This window comes from Lonchura striata, chromosome 3 (assembly GCF_046129695.1).
Source record: "Lonchura striata isolate bLonStr1 chromosome 3, bLonStr1.mat, whole genome shotgun sequence".
Taxonomy (NCBI): domain Eukaryota; kingdom Metazoa; phylum Chordata; class Aves; order Passeriformes; family Estrildidae; genus Lonchura; species Lonchura striata.
In genome coordinates, this window is record NC_134605.1 from 39,503,411 (window position 1) to 39,519,198 (window position 15,788).

General features: G+C 37.6%; 1 protein-coding gene across 1 annotated transcript in view; it reads left to right on the top strand.

The window, feature by feature from the left end:
- Positions 1–15,788, top strand: part of KIF25 (kinesin family member 25) — a 41,316-nt gene that overhangs the window by 12,541 nt on the left and 12,987 nt on the right. Inside the window, exons 6-10 of the mRNA XM_077781757.1 lie at positions 448–530; positions 2,038–2,080; positions 5,867–5,934; positions 10,870–10,944; positions 15,243–15,392. Of these exons, the coding sequence (XP_077637883.1) occupies positions 448–530; positions 2,038–2,080; positions 5,867–5,934; positions 10,870–10,944; positions 15,243–15,392 (419 nt within the window). The remainder of the gene's footprint in view (positions 1–447; positions 531–2,037; positions 2,081–5,866; positions 5,935–10,869; positions 10,945–15,242; positions 15,393–15,788) is intronic.

The window sequence follows — 15,788 nt, forward strand, 5'->3', positions numbered from 1 at the left end:
AAAAATCAGCTACTGGCTTTTTAATCATATAGGAACACTGGAGAGGAAAATATACAACATATTTTATATTCCACATCTTCCTCAGCACTGGTGAAAGAGAAATCGAGTGTGTAATGTTGTCTGTTGAGTTAATACAGTCTGAAAAAGCTTGTGTAAGGAAGAAGGAGAAAAAGGAAGGGAAAAATGGCTGAGGGTTTTTTTTTGTCCATATGACCTAGAGAAGGCTATACAATTCCAGTTCTATGAAGAGCTCATTCTTCCTCAAATACTTTGTCCTACCTTACTGGGACAAACTATATTGACTCTATATTTTTCCCCACAGAATCTAGGGCTTTGATGTGGTAAACACTGGCTTTCTTAAACATGTTCATGTCTGTTTCACAAATTTCAGTGTATTTATCCTCTCCAGTAACTTGTGTTAAATACAGCCTAATATTCTTATCGCAGGAACTGAGAGGAAATATCAGAGTCCACTGCAGGATTCGACCGTTGCTACCTTTTGATGATGCTGCTGGATATTCACAAGACAGGTGAATTGTTTTGATTGTGTTAGAGCCTATCTGACTCATAATTCAAGTACAGAGAAAACAATAGTTATGTTTATAAGAGAACAACTGTGTCCTTGATTTTTCTGGTTTTATGTGTGTGGGGAGACAATGATGGTATCATAAACACTAATTGTTGTTTTCTTTCTCCTGCTAGATTTGCTCTAGCCAGTCTCATCCCCCTGCCTAAAAGTGTGTCCATCTCAATAGAAAGCCATAGTTGTTCTGCCAAGCCAGGATTATCCTTGGCTTGGCAGAAGTAACACAGCTGCAATCAGTTTAGCACGTATTCACTATCCTATACAAATTTTGGAATGCAGTAATGTGGTAGCTGCCAAATGTCATGGGTAGAGACACACACTCAGCATTACAATTGTTTTGTAATGCTATAGAACACACTGGCTGTCACCACAAACATTGGTAATTCTATTTCAGTCTAATTTGGCTCTGTTTCCCTAATTTATAAAATGTTTACTGTAACAGATGTGTCAAAACATTTCAAGATCCAAAAGGAAAAGAGGGATTAGATGCAAGTATCTGCTTAGCAGGCTGAAATCTCCATAGATGGCTAACATGAAAGAAAGTAGGGATTGAAGTGTATACAAAGAAGGAAAGAAAGAAGGGGAAAACTAGGTGGGTGGCTAGAAACCAGTAATGTTATCGTTTGCTTTATCAGTAAATACCTGATTTGGGGCTTTCTGTTACTTTTACTGCTTGGTAATTCTAAAATAGTACATTCAGTGTTTTAAAGTTTATTGATTTTTGGCAAATCTTAAAAAAAATATTGTTATTTTTGACATTGTTTTAATTAAAACAGCCAATATATTTCAAGAAGCCTAGAGTTGAAACTTGAATTAACCTGTGCTTTGTACACCTGGGAAGGAACCCACTCACTTTTTTTGTTGAAGTATGAAATAGTGCAATCAGGTAGTGGCTTGCAGTGTAAAATGGGATGGACTGGGCCACATGAACAATTGTCAAGGTTGACTTTCCTTAATGTATCAAAAAGTAATTTAAGTAAAATTTATCTGTAAAATTATGGACTGATTCTCCAAAAACTTGCAAACATAAATAGATTTATACACCTCAGTAATCCCAGTCAGTGTTTGGACTAATCATGGATTCAAGATCAGAGACAAATACCTGAAAAGAGGGTGTTTTTCACTTTAATTTTCTGAAGTGAAAACCTCTTCTTACAAGCTCATGCAATAATTGCAAAATAATAGAAGGGTTTGCATGTGCATTTATCTTTATTTGGTTTGTTCTAAATGTCTTTTCTAAAGCAAATTATTTTGCTTGATCACACTTCAATTTGTTCTTTATTCAAAATTAACTGTGGTGTTAGTGTGTACAATAATACTGGCAAAGGTACTCTTCAGACAGTGTGTAGTTTACAGACAGTTTAAACATTTTTTTTTCTCAGCTAAATTGAACACTTATGGTTTGAAAAGTACCTCTTCTTCTCCTATTGATGCTTTTTCTTCCCTTACAGGCAGAGAAGCTTTTCAGAAAAAGTGGCATATGCAGCTGATGATGTGAGTATTTGATGGTGGAATTCAACAGCACTAGAAGAAGAAACAAAAGGGGCATGAGAATCATGAGTTTAAAAAAAAAAACAAAACAACGAGGCCAAGTGGTTCTCAGATTTGATTACCTGCGGGTGCAATAGCAGGTGATTTGTGCTGTTTTCATCCTGGCTCTCTTTCGTGGTAATAGCTTGGAGCTTCTGCTGGGGCAGCCATCCTTTAACCGGAGGTTGAATGTTTGCAACAGTCAAACTGCCGCTGACTTCCTGCTGTCAGTCCCTTTGAGCCACCTGTATGTGCTGTAGCTATTTCTAAAATTATGCCAGGCTTTCTTCAAATTTTGCTATTGCTACACAGCTAATGCATTAGGACAGAAATCTGATATCTTGTAAACCACAGCAGCCTATGTGGTGCTGCAGTCAAGCATGTTAAAGTATCCTGGCTTAGATCCATCGGAGGAGGAATGGTCATTGAGGTTGCAAATCCAAATGACATTCCAGCATTAACTGAGGCCATTACCAAGATATAAAATTTTAAAATGCACAGGAGTGTGAGCTAAGGTCAAAGTATTAACTTGGGCTTTAATTTTCATAGCTGCTATAGTTCTTAGTTGACTGCTTACTGTTACTTACATGGTGATGAGCCAAATTCTCTTTTATAGTGTAGTACTTAAAATAGTGCTGAAGTGACCTATGGTATGTTATGCATTTAAATCTCCCAAATTATAGTTTCATTAGGCAGATCTTACTTGCATAATATGGATAATTATATATATATATGTATCTATATCTATATATGTGCCATTAGGTAACTAATGGAGCTCATAAAGAGATGAAGAAAGTAAATATATCAGGAGATAAAAAACAGGGATCTGTAATGGTAGACCTAGTATTCTAGGTATCCTGACACATTTATTGTACTATAAAATACTGCAGCCATTTATGACTGGTTAAATTTTATTGCATGAGAATGAAATTAGGCATACTTAGATTCTGGATTATTTAATATAGAAATCTGATGTATTACAGTATTGATATGTTTACAGGCAAGGCAGTGTTGGCTTACTTATGCAAAATTGAGTTTTAGTTTGTATTCAAGAGTGACCTTCAATATGAAAATCTTATTAAATATTTCAGAAATATTAATATAAGCACAGGATTGAGAAATTAAATTTGCAAAATGCTGACTTCCTGGTTTTAGAAAACACAACATAGAATTTAAATGTTTTATTGGTTTGCCTGGACATTTATTTAGTTAAAATACTTTCCAGTTTTGATGAAACACCTGAAGTCTGTTAGCTTCCTACTGTGAATTTATCTTTCTTTAAGAAAAAAAATATTGTTGCAAGAACCTTCTTACAAAAAGCAGTCAATTTAGACTAAACTTATGAAAGTAAAGGAAAACAATGTTTATTGCCTGTTTACTTTGCTCTTAACAACTGAAGATGATATGCTAGTAGCTAGGATAAATGTGCAATTTTCAGATTAAAATATGGGACTTGACTTGTATTGAGCTTTTAGTTGCAACACAGTCAAAGATTGTATTTCCGGAAACAAGTTAACCATTTCCCAGATAATGATTTAAAGGAAGATTTTAGGACAAGGTAAAGGAAGATTCTGTGTGGTAAAGATGCTGAGTTTATTAGTTTTGCTTTCTAAATCATGACTGTCTCTCCAGATTTTTTTTTCCTGAAAATACTTTGTGTGCAGTGTAACCAGCAAGTTATTTGCCATGATTGTGTTAGAAAGCAGATTCAAGGAGCTACATGACTTCCATTTAGTCTCTGAGTGGGTTTTTGTTTGTTTGTTTGTTTGGAAATTCCTATCATTCTTAAGACGCATGGTCTTTTCCAACATATTGTTCATCTTAACTAGAGAAACTTGATTCTGATTTTAAGTCTAAAAAAGACTTAAGATTTTACTAGGTGTACCAGAAGAGCATTGCATTTCAGGTTTTGAGTTACTTAAGGATTTTTGAAGTTTTTTTTTGCTGTCCTGTGTATGCTCATCTCCTCAACATAACATAAACAACTGTCTGAGCCTTTCTTCTGAGGCTTGTTGTGCAATAACTGTGGAGAGTGAGTACACACCACATATCAGGTTGAACCACTCCACACAGATTAGGACATTGAACAGTGCTGGTATTGTCAATACCTGAGAAAATGAGCAGATGAGGAGGTACTGAATGTACAGACTCTTTCTAGTGGTGACAGCCCAAGGAGGAATGAGTGCAATCTAAAATACAGGAAATTCAGCCAAAGAATTTGAGAAGAAGCTGAGGGTAGTCAAACCCTCAGCTGTGAGAAGAAGCTGTGAGGGTAGTCAAACACTGGCACAGGTTGCCCAGAGAGGATATGGATCTCCATCTTTAGAGATATTCAAAGCATAACTGGATGTGGTCGTTACAAATGCTCATGTGAAACTTCTGCCTGTTAACAGTAAACTCTTTTGTTTCTATGTTAGGCAAATAGGAGTTTTTTTCTCTTATTTCTCACCTTAGAGAAAGCTTGTCTGCAAGTAAATTAGATATCTGAATCAGAAATTTATTCCATCATTCCATATATTTTTCAGTTTTTCCTTTTTCCTTCCCCCGAAGCCTGTTGGTTACTGATCCTATTCGAATTTTTGTTACAGACCATTTAGTAGCAGTGTTCTATTGACATCTGTACTCAGCCAAATTTGCCACTACTGGTGTGGGTAACATAGCTTATTCTGTGGAGTAATTGCTTTGTCATCATTAGTTTGATAATTATACATTTCTCCTCTCCAAAGAGGTAGAAATACTCATAAACTCAAAGGAAGAAATTTGATTTTATTAGCCTTTTGCACACTCGACATACTGTTATGTGATTGTTATTTGCTCAGCTCTTTATAACTTCAGTTTGTGGCAATACTTATTTGAAGGCCACTAGTTCAGCACTCCAACCCACTTGTCTGAATCACATTAGGAATTTCAGCACTCCCATCAAATGCAGTAATGTAACCGCAGGTTAGTAAGCTAGAAAATGTCTTTGAATTGGATGAAGTATTTTGTGTGCTGGAGAGCTTCCACCCAATTTGTTGTAAGACCCCACGTCTTTTTTCATTGCTTTTCTCAGGAATTAAGCAACATTTGCCATGAAGAACAGAAGAGCACAGAATTTGATAGCTAAGCCATGTCAGACTGCTGTGATTGTACTTTGATAATAGTTTAAATGTCTGCTTACATGTTTGTCAGACTTACAAAATTACTGTATAATTCATCTGGAAAGTGGATTCCACTAAAACCTCATGGAATTCTACAGATCATTGTAGTGCAGCTCTTTCTCTTAGTTGTGGACTAGCATGTTATTTAATAAAATGTACATCTGCTTAGTTCTAGACAGAGCTATCTATGAAATCAGTCTGAAAAGGCACTGTGAAAATGTGCCCAACAATAAAAAAAAAAAGAACTCTTTTTTGCAATATTTTTGTGCCTGTAGTGGCAGTTGGGGAACTTCTGTTTACTTGCCTGTGACTTTCTAGGTCCAATAGAAAGTTCAGGTAAGGGCTTGGATCTTTCTCTTTAACTGAAGTGCATGTTTTGTTTTGGTTGTTATTTAATAATCTGAATGGGTTTTGAGAGCCTTTCTTATGGTTTTGCAAGTTCACTGCATTATACATGCTCTAAAGCCTCATGAATTGGTGACAGCTGGAGAAAGACTTTGGACTTCCTGGTCCTTAAAGCTGTGACCCAATACATTTAAGATTGATGGATATTTGGTTCTGTGTGTGTGCCTGTGATATTAACTATAGATAATTTACTTTTTTCTCTTAGGAAACCATCCTTGTCAAGTGTAGTCGACCTGGTCATGCCTCAGTAAACAAGACTTTTCAGTTTGAGAGGTGGGTAGTCCTTTGTAGAAATATGGAAATCTGAATTGCTGGAAGATTTGTGTAGTGAAGACTAATACTTTTGGTAGACATTAGATAGAGGGTATCCTTTTTGGTTAGAATTTTTGAGTAGGGCAGGTAGGATGAAAATTCTTGGGGGTTTTTTTTGTGTGATCATTATATTTTTCCCAGGACAGGATAATGCATTTCAGGGAATAGATAACAGTCTTCCCTCGCAGTAAAGACTACTGATACGGCCAAGTTCGAAACCTGTATGAGACTTACTTGACTCTTTTCACAACATGAGTAGCTGTCCTGATCCTTGCAACATGTTGCAAAGTAGCAGAATGTTTCAAAGGTAAGGAAGCTTTGTTTGCCTTCCAGTACTTCAAAGGAGCTCATAAGAAAATTGGGCCAAACTTTTTAATAGAGTCTGTTGCAATAGGAACAGGAGTAATAGTTTTAAACTAAAAGAAGGTTAACTGAGACTATATATAAGAAAGAATATTTTCACAATGAATGTGGTGAAACACTGGAATAGGTTTCTCAGAGAGGGACTAGATATCATATTCCTGGAAACATCCGAGGGCAGGTGATATGGGCAACCTGACCTAGTTGATTTCCCTGCTTATTGCAGGAGGTTGGACTAGATGATCTTTAAAGGTTCCTTAAAACCCAGACAATTCAATGGTTCCATGAATTGAGGCACATTGCAAAATTTCAGCATTAGACATAGAGCATGACTTTGGCAGAAACTGGACTGAGCACTTGTACAAGCTGATGTTCAAACAGCCTGACCAGAGGCACCAAGGTGGAGCAGTGGCATGGGAATCGGTGCTCCCCAAGGGAAAGGCTACAGTTAGACTACTTTCCATAGTAGATGCTCAAAAATCCACACAGATGAATGGGATAAGGGGAAGGGCTTTAATGGGACACCAGAGTCACTACCAGTCTCTTGTCAGTGAGACAGAAAACTGGTGGGAGTCAGGCTGAAGGGTGCCTTCTGTTCTCTCGAAATAGTGCTGACTTTGACATCTCAAAACAGGAGTGAAGAGTTAAATAATACAATGAGAACTCTGTAAATGAAGAAATACAAAATTTTACCCCAATGCCTCTTTCTAATGCAAACTTTGAATCTGTATATTGCAATTACTGAGGAGGCTGTCCGTCCTGAACCATGATGCAAAACCCTCTGGAAACAGGAGGACAATTTCATGCTTCCTTGCTTGAAGGCAAAACTTGATTTAAAGTCAGGTGTACCCAGCATGAATTATCTGTCCTGGTTTAAACATAATGTCTGAGCCTGTTCAGCTGAAATTCCTGTAGGTTTGCTAAACATTCTTAGCTGTTGACCCTTTCCTCAAGGCGTTCTTGTGAAGTGCTACAGTTTTGTACTCACAGGAGAATGGGGACTGCTGTCATACAGGCCACCTGAAAAATCCTGAGATAATGCAGATCTTGGGGAAGCTTTACTGATCCCACAGGTTACAGACTTTTTTGATTCAAGGCATATAAAATCTCTTAGGGTACATGGCCCCCTCACATGTTGCTAAGCTACTCAAAGTAATTCCTTTCATTCTTCAGCTGTACCTAACCCAGCCATACCAGTTGAAGTAAATACAGAATAATGCTGGAATTCGACTTTGTAAAGCATCACAGTTAATGGTATTGACACACTACTCCAGAGGTGCTGTGATTCTGGAAATGTGGTGTAGATCCTGGTAATCAGGAAAAGGGTTAAAAAAATGTAAATCCCCCAAAGAATGCAGTTCTCCAGGAATGTTTTTTTAGTGTCCCAGTACAGCTATTTTTTTATAAACAGAAAAGCATATGTTTCTTATGAACTCTAAAATGTTTATTTTTTTAGCAATGTTTTATGGAACTAATAAATGTCAAAATATTTGATTTCAGCTCAGGAAGAAAATTCCAGCTTTCAACATGTTATGCTTTTATAATTTTATTGGCAAATCAGTTAGCAAAATAAAAAGGTAGCTCAGAATTTTCAATGTGAAACTCACATTAATCAGTGCACAGGGACAAATCTATCATTTGGGTAAAAATACATGGGGTTTTAGAAAGAGATTCTTTGGATTTGCAGCATCTTTCATGGTTTCAGATAGCTAATGAAGTGGGTGTCCATGCTTCAGCCAAAGCTGTGGTTACAGTGTAGCATAAACTAGTTCAAGGCTACTTTAAACCACTTTATTTTAGTATGGATAGCATTTGAATCACAGCAGCTAAGTAGTGGCAGCAAAACCCCTTTAGGAAGTCAAGTAAATATTTGAGTAGTTACTGTAGCATGGAATCATGTGCGTTTCCTGGGATCAGCTACTGGGGCCGGAGTCTGACCCTGACGTAGCTGTAGTGACCCCAGCTGTGGCTGAACTTGGAAGAAATGGCCTCAAGCTGTACTAGGGCTCAGGTGTGTGTCCAGCCTGTGCTCAGGTGGGGCGTCAAGAAGATGTTCTTCACAGAAAGGGTACTTCAGCTCTGGAACAGGTTGCCCAGGGAGGTGGTGGAGTCACCATCCCTGGAAGTGTTCAAGAAATAACTGGATGTGACACCTACTGATATGGGTTAGTTAGCAAGGTGGTGTTCAGTCAAAGGCTGGACTTTATGGCCTTGGACATCTTTTCCAAGGTAACTGATCCTGTGATTCTACTTTGCTGTGCAAATGACTGATTGATTCTAGCCTGGGTTGTGGCCAGTGGCAATGTATTTACTTTCTGAGGCAACAAAAGTCATCAACTGTGAATGTTTTAATCTTGTCTGTCTTAGTAATTTTATCTTTTTTTTTCTTTTCTTTTTTTTTTAATTTACAACATAGCTCCGAGATGTTTTGATGTGCAAAGAAAAAAAATATTTCAACACATACTGAGTTAGAGACCTAGTTGGTTAAAATGGAGAACTGGGTGCTAATGAATATTTCATCAATTGCAGATGATAGATGAAGCAGAGAAAAGTGTTTGGAAGTGCTTTTGCTCTTTTATATTGACCTTGCAGATTGGATGTGCAAAGTTTACTGAAGCATATGCTCATGTGCATGCAAAGCAGGGACAGAGTATTCAGTCTCTGACTCCCAGTTCGAACTGTGCCACATATTTGTGCATATTTGTTGGTTTCTCAGTGCACTATGATGGCATATCAGTGGAATGGCAATACAAGCAGTATTTGTCTATCAAACCAGACAAGAGCTCCTTTCCTGATTAAAGAGAGTACATTTTCATGCAGCTTACAATTAGTCTGTGGAATATGTTGCCACAGGATGTTGCTCTGGGCCAAGAATTTTGCAAGATGCAAAAAGAAACTGAATGCTAATTCTAATAGTATTTTTTGTTTTTTTTGAGACAGAGATTCAACTCATATTTCAGTTTTGAGGCCAGTATACAGCTTTTAATGATTAGGATGAAGCACAGAGATGAATTATTGTGTTGCTGGCCACCATATAGTCTCTTGCTCCTTCCTCTGGCTGTTGTCAGGAAAAATGCTGAGTTCAGTGCATTGGCTCCAATCCTGTATCTGTTTATCAGTGATCCCTCTGTATAATCTTATTTATGGAGAATATGAATACAAAAACTCTATTTGTGCAGTCTATAGACTGTACCAGACAGATCATGGTCAGATATACAAAGATGCTTGAGTAAATGCTGAAGAGCACACTTTGGTTTTATTCAGTTAACCTTGTACTGTCCTGTACAATCTGTGGGATACTGTTAAGTGAAGTGTACTGGTGTACTGTATACACAGAGAAGAGATTGCACTTTGTAATGTTTGTTGCTACCAAAATTCCTGTTTCTAATTGGCCATTTTGCTGTGAGCTATAAAGACCATATATCACTTATTGGAAAACAGAGCTAGATGAAAAAATCACCACAGAAAGATACCAGAAAAGGAAACTTTTTCAAAAGATAAACATTCATACCTCAAATATTTAACTGTGAGTAATGACATTCATGTTTTAGATTCTGTTCATCTTGTGTAAACAATGGGTGCTGCAGGCTGTAATCTTGGGGAGGATACATTTTTGATGTGCTACAGAAGAAATTAATGATATCCATGTTTTATGATCAGAATTTCCTCTCTGATTATTTCCTGTTTTCAGGTCTTGATTTTGTGTTGTTCAAACCTGAAAGGGTTGGAGGAAAGATTTCTTTGAAGATAACTGTTGGGTTGTTTTTTTTTTTCCTTGCATTCGAAAAACATATAGAGTTTTTTCAGACATCAATCTATTGGCCCAAGTATTGAAATGTCATTGCTCTTTTCTAAAAGGTAGAATAACTCATGCAATTTAATTGTATTCCATTCTACTTAAGAAGGTCTGCATTCCACTATGTAAAAGAAAGTCTTCCCTTGAGTGAGAAGTGTTGATTTCAGAGTAGGTAATTCATCAGGGCTGGGGATGGAAATACCTTAGGCTGATATTCTCCACAAAGATAGTGCATCCTTAAACATATACCTTCAGGAGCATTCTGATTTCTGAGACAAATCCTCAGCAAGTTTGCAGTCTCTGTACCTCTTCCCCCATCTCTGCTCCCTCACCAAACTTTACCCACATCTAAAAAGCAATACAACCTGACCACTGTCTTCCAAAAAGTGATATATAGGAATCCCAAGCAGTAGGGCTATTTCACATTCTAGTAGGTGTGAAAAAGTTACAGGGATCCAGTACAGCCTAAAAAAAAGACTCTGTGTTCCAGAGGGGCAGGCAGGAGGTTTAGGATGAGCTCAATCCACAAGGGTACACCCATATGTTGTTCTCCCCAAAACACACAACAGCTGCTCCCAAAATGCGATTGAGAACTTTGGAGTTCAAATTTACAGTTCTGTGACACAGAAATGTCAGCAGATCCAAAATTGTATGTCACTGGCCTACAGTTTCTATGGTCTGTGTTCTTGTGACAACATTTACATGTTTTCTTTGATTAATCGTTGCACTTTGTTCCTCAGAGTTTACAATGATTTGGAGTCTCAAGATGCAATATTTGCAGATGTGGCCCCTTTGCTAACATCTCTTCTGGATGGGTAAGTTAAAAGGTTGCAGTAAGAAAGCTAAAGCACAATAATCTACTGAAATCTATCTATTAATGAAAATATCTAACAATAGTGATCTAGTTAAGTTTTATGGCTTTGCAGTTCCATTTTCCTGTTTTCTTTCTGCTCAGTACCAAGTGAACGCTGTTTCTCTGTATAAACAGTGAAAATATGGTTTACAAAATTTAACGGAGCAGATAAATTTGTAAAAATAAAAATATCCCAGTTTTTTCTTATGATCTGCTTCTGTCAAATTGATGCTTCTAATGGAAGATGTCATTTTTTTTCTTTGTATTCTTTAGGTTATGTTTTATAACTTTTCCAGTTGTAGATATTGTATGATACATCTTTTACAACAGTGTGTTCACTGTGAATGTTGTGCAAAAGACCTGCCAGGACCATAGGAGGTGGTGGAATCGATTCCTGGTTGAACCAGAACTGAACATTCCCAGTCATTCTACTGCTCCTTCAGGCACTGGGGTAAAACAGAATTCTGGTTTGAATAAAAAACTGATCAGTAACAAGCACTAACATGAAATACATGAAATTACTTCTAGCTACTGAAGCTCATAAAGTGTGATTTTTCAGAAGTACTGAGCCAACTAACCTACTCTTGCAAAGAGGCTTTGGTGTGCATTTTGTTATAATCCTTGAGGCTTGAACTGAGTTTTATACATAACTTTCTGCTCCTTTTTCATCCCTGTTCCAATACCAGTTAACTATATGGTAGGGCTGTCGTGGATGTTTCACTCCCTGTAGAGGAAAAGACAATCCCTTTCCATTCACAGTGGCAGAGTTGAACAGTGGCAATCCTTGTTCCCAGCAGCCTGCACACTGAAGTTTCCAAGGTTCCTGTTGCTAAAAGCATCCTAGAAGAGGTATCTAAAGATACTGTGAATATTGGGAATTCCATATGCCACAGAGAGGCCCCCAAGGGCTCCGTGGCTGAGGGAAGTTATAGATTTCATTATTATTGTTTACCAGTGATGAGTAACCACAGTTTCTTTAGCTGACCAGCCTAGGGACCACTATGTTGCAGGAGTTTAAAGACATCTTAAAACTACTGCTTTCTCTCCCTACTTTTCCTTTTGCAATTATCATAATTTTGCCTTGGTTCAAAAGGCAAAATTGCATTGGTTGCATTATTGATCCCTTAAGTGTCTTCAGATGTACCTGATCTGTACCTTTATCTGCTGTACTTCCCACTCACTAAGTTTTACATGGGGAGAATCCTTTCCTAAAAGCTAAGATTTTTGTATTCAGTTAGGAAATGTTCTGTTATTGAAAACAAAAGACCTGTCTTGCTCTTTCAGAAGTGCTGTTTAAACAGAAGCAGATTCTCAGGAAAGGCAAGTCTGTGCATATGAGCACAGCACCCTTCCCACTGTAAATGCGAAACAGACATACTTAGTCTGAACCTTGAACCTTTTTGCTGCTCCTGATTGTTTTAGTCTGGGTTCCAAAGGGGTCTGTAACAACTTCTAGCTCGAGTAGAAGGGAGTGTTCTCTGCTTTTCCTTATTTTTTCTATGTTTTTCTTTCTTAATGGATTGTTTCATTTTTCAGTACAAATATACAGGAAGAAAAGATTCTTCCATATGTAAACCAAAGTATAGCAGGCTTCAAAGTTTACTGTGAGCCATACAGGACCAACAGGGGAGTAAGATAACTTTTCTTTTCTTTACAGCATTGAAGAATCCAACTTGTTAGTTTATTTTAAAGAACTAATTTCTCCCCCTTTCATTGCCTTTAACAGTGTTCTCTCCTAGGGGTAACTTTGCTAGAGTGAGCACCCAGACTCTTTTCAGGAGAGAAGTGCTACAAAACTATTGTATTTTAGCTTGACAATAAGAACTTTTTAAAACAATAATATAACCATTAAATATAATAATAAAGTGAAGAAAGAAAAATATCAGGGCACATAGCTGAATCATAGTAAAAAAATCTTCAGAGTTCTGTATTTGAAAGCTTTATGCTGGAGCTAGATCTCCAATGATGTAAACTATAATAAATAACTATTATTATACAGATAAATATAAAGTAATCTGCTTCTTGTCCTATTGTTGAATCCCACAACAATTCATTATCTCCTGTACCTGATTAGATACTGCTTTGGCCAGTTTTACCTCATTAGGGCTGACTGAAACACTGTTTTGGCTTTGGCAAAGAAGTTACCACTGATTGATACCTGACTTGCACCTCTATCTTCAATGTTACAATCCTCTTCCCAATTAATTCTAATCTTATAATCTGTATCTTGTCAGTGATGCTTGTTGTCTTACAACTAGCAGCAATTAAGGAAAGTTTAAATAGCTGAACTGTAGGAAAGTCCTTTAGGAGAAACTTCTAATAAGACTAATTCTGTTTTTCCTAAGGAAAAACATCTGGCTCCCTTTTTGGTTCCAAAGATCTGTTTAATTTTTAAATAGGGCTAGAAGTCTCAATAAGGTACAGGCTAGCCAGGGAGTGTGTATGAGGGGTGGAACTGTGAAAATTACTCATGGTTAGTTTAGCTAAAAACTACCAAAATTAGTGTGAGCTTTTCTACTGAGATATGTCAGCAGTGAATACTTCAGGAAATCTCTAATTTCAGATTTACAGCCCTAATTGCTATCACATTTAATTTTACTGTAGTGCTCTTTGTTTTCAGTTACTGTTATGTCATCTCCTTCATCAAATCTATGACTAGACTCCTATTTTATACTCTGTAGTGCATGCTAAAATCTGGAGGGGCCTTACTGTAGATTCATTGACTGCAACTTTGTCTTCACATTCCCAGAAAGGGTACCCAGGTATTTTCCGTGTGACTTATCAGCCCACATTCCTTTCTAACAAGTGAAAGCTTCCAAAATAATCCTCCTGAAGTAATTGCTTCTAGGCATGTTTAATATGCATGTAAGTATTTCATTACTTGAAACCATACATTTAAAACAATTAGATGAGGGGTGTTCATTGAAATATGCTGGCATGTGCTTGAAACTACATTTTTGATATGAGGAAAAGCATCAGATAATCAGAAGCAGCTGCTTCAGGTCTACTCACAGAGGAGGTAGCTTAGGAAGTGAAATTTTATTCCCTGACAGAAAAGGAGCAGGCCCGTTCTTGCAACTCTAATAGAGCAGATGTTTCTTAAAACTGTGGAGCACTTCCTGTGTATGAAGGTTCTGCTAGTGTTGTATCTCTGAACAAACAAGATAGTCCAGGGAGAGAGCAGTCCTGTCAGCATAAATGGATGTCTTCCAAGGCTTTGGCTGGCACAGAACTGTGGTCAGCATCGAGTGGCTGGCAAGGGCAGCAGAGCAGGAGCAGACAAGGAGGGGCAAAACTTCAGCTGCACAGCACAGTGTTGGTCCTTCATACAAAGCAGTACTGTGGCTGGATGCATCTGTATTCACCCACTTATTTTGCTTAAGAAGTTGACTTTCATCTGATTGTGTTAGTAACACATTTTCTAGATAGGATTCATACATTTCATCACAGTTCATCCCTGTGGCACAGACATTCACAACAGTGCTCACAGCTGTGAACGATTCTTTTTCTATTATTATTTTCAGTGCAGCCAAGAGGCATTTTCAGAGTTCTGTTCATTAGACATATTTACTTGTCTGCTTCAGAAGATGATGTTTCAAAGGTGCCTGTTCCTCTGCACTGATCTTGTACATTTTAATTTTCTACTTGTCCTTATCAGAGCAGTTCCTGCCACCTTTGTTTCAGAGTAGTCATTGTGTGCATGCTCATTCTCAACTGGTGCTCTTGGTTTAAAATTTGTGCCTCCTATTCTTAGGGCTGTCTTCTCTGAGGACTGTGACTGATGAGCCTGCCTGAAAAAGGCTATGAGAGATGAAGAGTTCCCAGCTGTTAGGGTACAAGTGCAGTGGTTTGCAGCACAGCACTGTAGCACAAATCAAGCCCAGAAATGGTTTACATTAGAATGCTGAACTGTAAACTGCACTGGTTCAGGAGCTGATTAAAAAGCAGCTCAGTAGCACAAAAGCTGAAAGTTGGGCAGGCAAGGAGGCCTAACAGCATCAATCATTCCAAGCTAAGGGTCCGTTAAACTTCTACTTAAAAGCATCCCTTCAGTTCTGGTTAAAAAAAAAATAGAATTTGTTTAGGTGATGTTATGCACACTAATAACTGTCAGACTTTGAGATCTGCAGAAAGAAATCAGGGGCAGTGTTTTTATTTTCTTGTTTAAGTTTGTGTTCCCCAGTTGTTTGGAGTTTGACTTCCCACCTAATAGACACATTTGGTAATGGTAAAATAAATTACAGCACTTCTATTTTTCAGGTACAATGTGTGCATCATGGCTTATGGGCAAACTGGAAGTGGGAAGACATACACAATGTTGGGACCACAGTTAGAGGGGAACTTAGCATTCACCACAGAAGAGGAATCAGAACTTGGAATTATTCCTCGAGCTACCCAAGAAGTGTTCAGGTAAAAACAAAGTAAAGCCTCGCTGTCAGTAGCAGTCACTTTAAACTACATAGGAAGGATGAAATAATGTTTGCAGTGTATTTATCATTACAGATTTCAGCTTCAAAATGGTTAATATTTATAGCTTCTCTGGCCACCATTTGATATTTGAGGCTTCATATGGATTTCTAGTCTCTCTCCTGCTTAATCTGATTTTCTGAGACAATAAGATTATGCATTTTACTGTGAGTTATCTGTCCATCTGGCTTTCAGACTCTAAAATTTTGAAAATGCTTCAACCATAGCTATGGGAGTCCAAAAGATAATTAAGTTCCAAAAAGTTCTGTGAAAATTGACAACTGGAATACATGAAGAGGATTCAGATTAGAACCCAGTCCCGAGGAAGAAAGATAGTAG